At 54.3% G+C, this 1,930-nt stretch overlaps 1 protein-coding gene across 1 annotated transcript; it reads right to left on the reverse strand.

The window, feature by feature from the left end:
- Positions 1 to 1,291: 1,291 nt before the first annotated feature.
- Positions 1,292 to 1,930, reverse strand: LOC109784957 (histone H3.2). Its single transcript, XM_020343565.4, has one exon. It carries the CDS (start codon positions 1,839 to 1,841, stop codon positions 1,431 to 1,433), a length of 411 nt encoding a protein of 136 aa, XP_020199154.1. The 5' UTR covers positions 1,842 to 1,930; the 3' UTR covers positions 1,292 to 1,430.

Raw genomic sequence — 1,930 nt, forward strand, 5'->3', positions numbered from 1 at the left:
GTCCGAGCCGGGGCTCGAACTAGGGTGGGCTGGCAGCTACCCCAACTGCCCAGCCAACGGGTCGACGCCCCGTCCTCGTGGCGGGCGTTATAGAGTTCATGTGTAGCATCCACACAGTCCGCCATGCACGGTGGCAACTCCGCATCAACGAGGCAGAGCGCGGCCACCCTGATCGAGGAGATCGCAACGAAGGCGGACGCAGAGGCGCCGACGCCGTGGTGGATGGGAATGCTGCCAAATGTCGGCAGCTCCTCGTCTTTTGTGTCGGGCCACAATGACTATGAGGACGGACCGTCCGATTTGATTGTCGACCTGACCTCCACCGACGATCTCCAACGGGGAGTACGACATGGAGTCGTGGAACATTAACGTGCGCTCCGATGAAGAGTAGACTTGGACCGGTTTTAATTTTCTATGTAAAAAAAACTCAATATTATTGAAAAATGTAGTGTTCGCTTTTATTTGATACATCAGGTTGGATGATCAGCTTCCGTAAAGTTGTGGGCCAACACATCCGGACATGTCTGTTTGAGTATAGTGTTGAAGTTGGTTATATATTCATATGCATTTCTAACCCTTTTTTGCAACTAATCAGGTTATCTGGAACTATGCATGAGTTAAGCTTAGCTAGAAATTAAAATGTCATTTCCAAAACTAGTCAATTCAATGATGACCCTCCATGGATTCATCTGTAGGGGGGGAATTTTTTCTTTTTTGTGGGGAAGCTGCTGAAAATGCTCTGAGCACCACAAACAAGCTGACGCAATGTGTACCTTGAACCAAACCAGATGGGGCTAATTTACCACTGAACTAGAAAATGATAAATTGGTTAAACTGGTACTACCATTCATCCATCATGAAGACAGCATCTGGAGCTAATATCGCGACCAGTCGCGCGTCTATCTCGTCTGAGGGCGCCTGAACGGCCGAGTTCCGGGGTTCCAGCAGCCCGATATGCGCACGAGCATGTCCTCCCGCATCTTGGAGCAGTCGCGCGGCAGAACGATACGCGCATGAGCACGTCTTCGGCTTCCTCGGGCGAGCTGGGAAACGGCGAGCCGCGCATCCGAATTATTTCGCTTCGCCTGCCGGATGGAATTTGGGGCGTCTTCTACCGTCGGCTTACGTGCTGGCGACACCGGATTGTTTCCCATGTCTAGGATCGAGATTGGAAGATCCTGTTGTTTATCCAAATTTTAGGAGCAACTCCGGTTTCAAGTGCAGATTGTTCAGTTCCCATTGCCCAAACAACACCAACAATTCTGAACATATGATTAAGCAGAGAGAAAGGTAAACAGATATGCATACTTTTCATTCATATAATAACTTAGCGAACACTTGATACATCCATTGCACATACTAAAAACTACAGCACGGCTAGATCATGGCACGATGAGGCATGAAGAGATCAAGCAGGAGCGAGAGGGCGCCTACGCGCGCTCCCCGCGGATGCGGCGGGCGAGCTGGATGTCCTTGGGCATGATGGTGACACGCTTGGCGTGGATGGCGCAGAGGTTGGTGTCCTCGAAGAGCCCCACGAGGTAGGCCTCGGCGGCCTCCTGCAGGGCGGACACGGCGGAGCTCTGGAAGCGGAGGTCGGTCTTGAAGTCCTGCGCGATCTCCCGGACGAGGCGCTGGAAGGGCAGCTTGCGGATGAGCAGCTCGGTGCTCTTCTGGTACTTGCGGATCTCGCGGAGCGCGACGGTGCCGGGGCGGAAGCGGTGGGGCTTCTTCACGCCGCCGGTCGCCGGCGCCGACTTGCGCGCCGCCTTGGTCGCCAGCTGCTTCCGCGGGGCCTTGCCGCCGGTCGACTTGCGCGCGGTCTGCTTCGTGCGGGCCATTTTGCGGATCTGGGTCGAGGGAAGGCTGGGGAATTTGCTGCGTTCCGGTGAGAGTTGTTCGGCGCGGTGGTCTGGTGATCTGTCATCTG

The sequence above is a fragment of the Aegilops tauschii genome, chromosome 3 (genome assembly GCF_002575655.3).
Source record: "Aegilops tauschii subsp. strangulata cultivar AL8/78 chromosome 3, Aet v6.0, whole genome shotgun sequence".
Taxonomy (NCBI): domain Eukaryota; kingdom Viridiplantae; phylum Streptophyta; class Magnoliopsida; order Poales; family Poaceae; genus Aegilops; species Aegilops tauschii.

What these genes read in the sequence shown, in the direction of transcription:
- LOC109784957 (XM_020343565.4), bottom strand. Translation starts at nt 1,841, where the DNA reads ATGGCCCGCACGAAGCAGACCGCGCGCAAGTCGACCGGCGGCAAGGCC.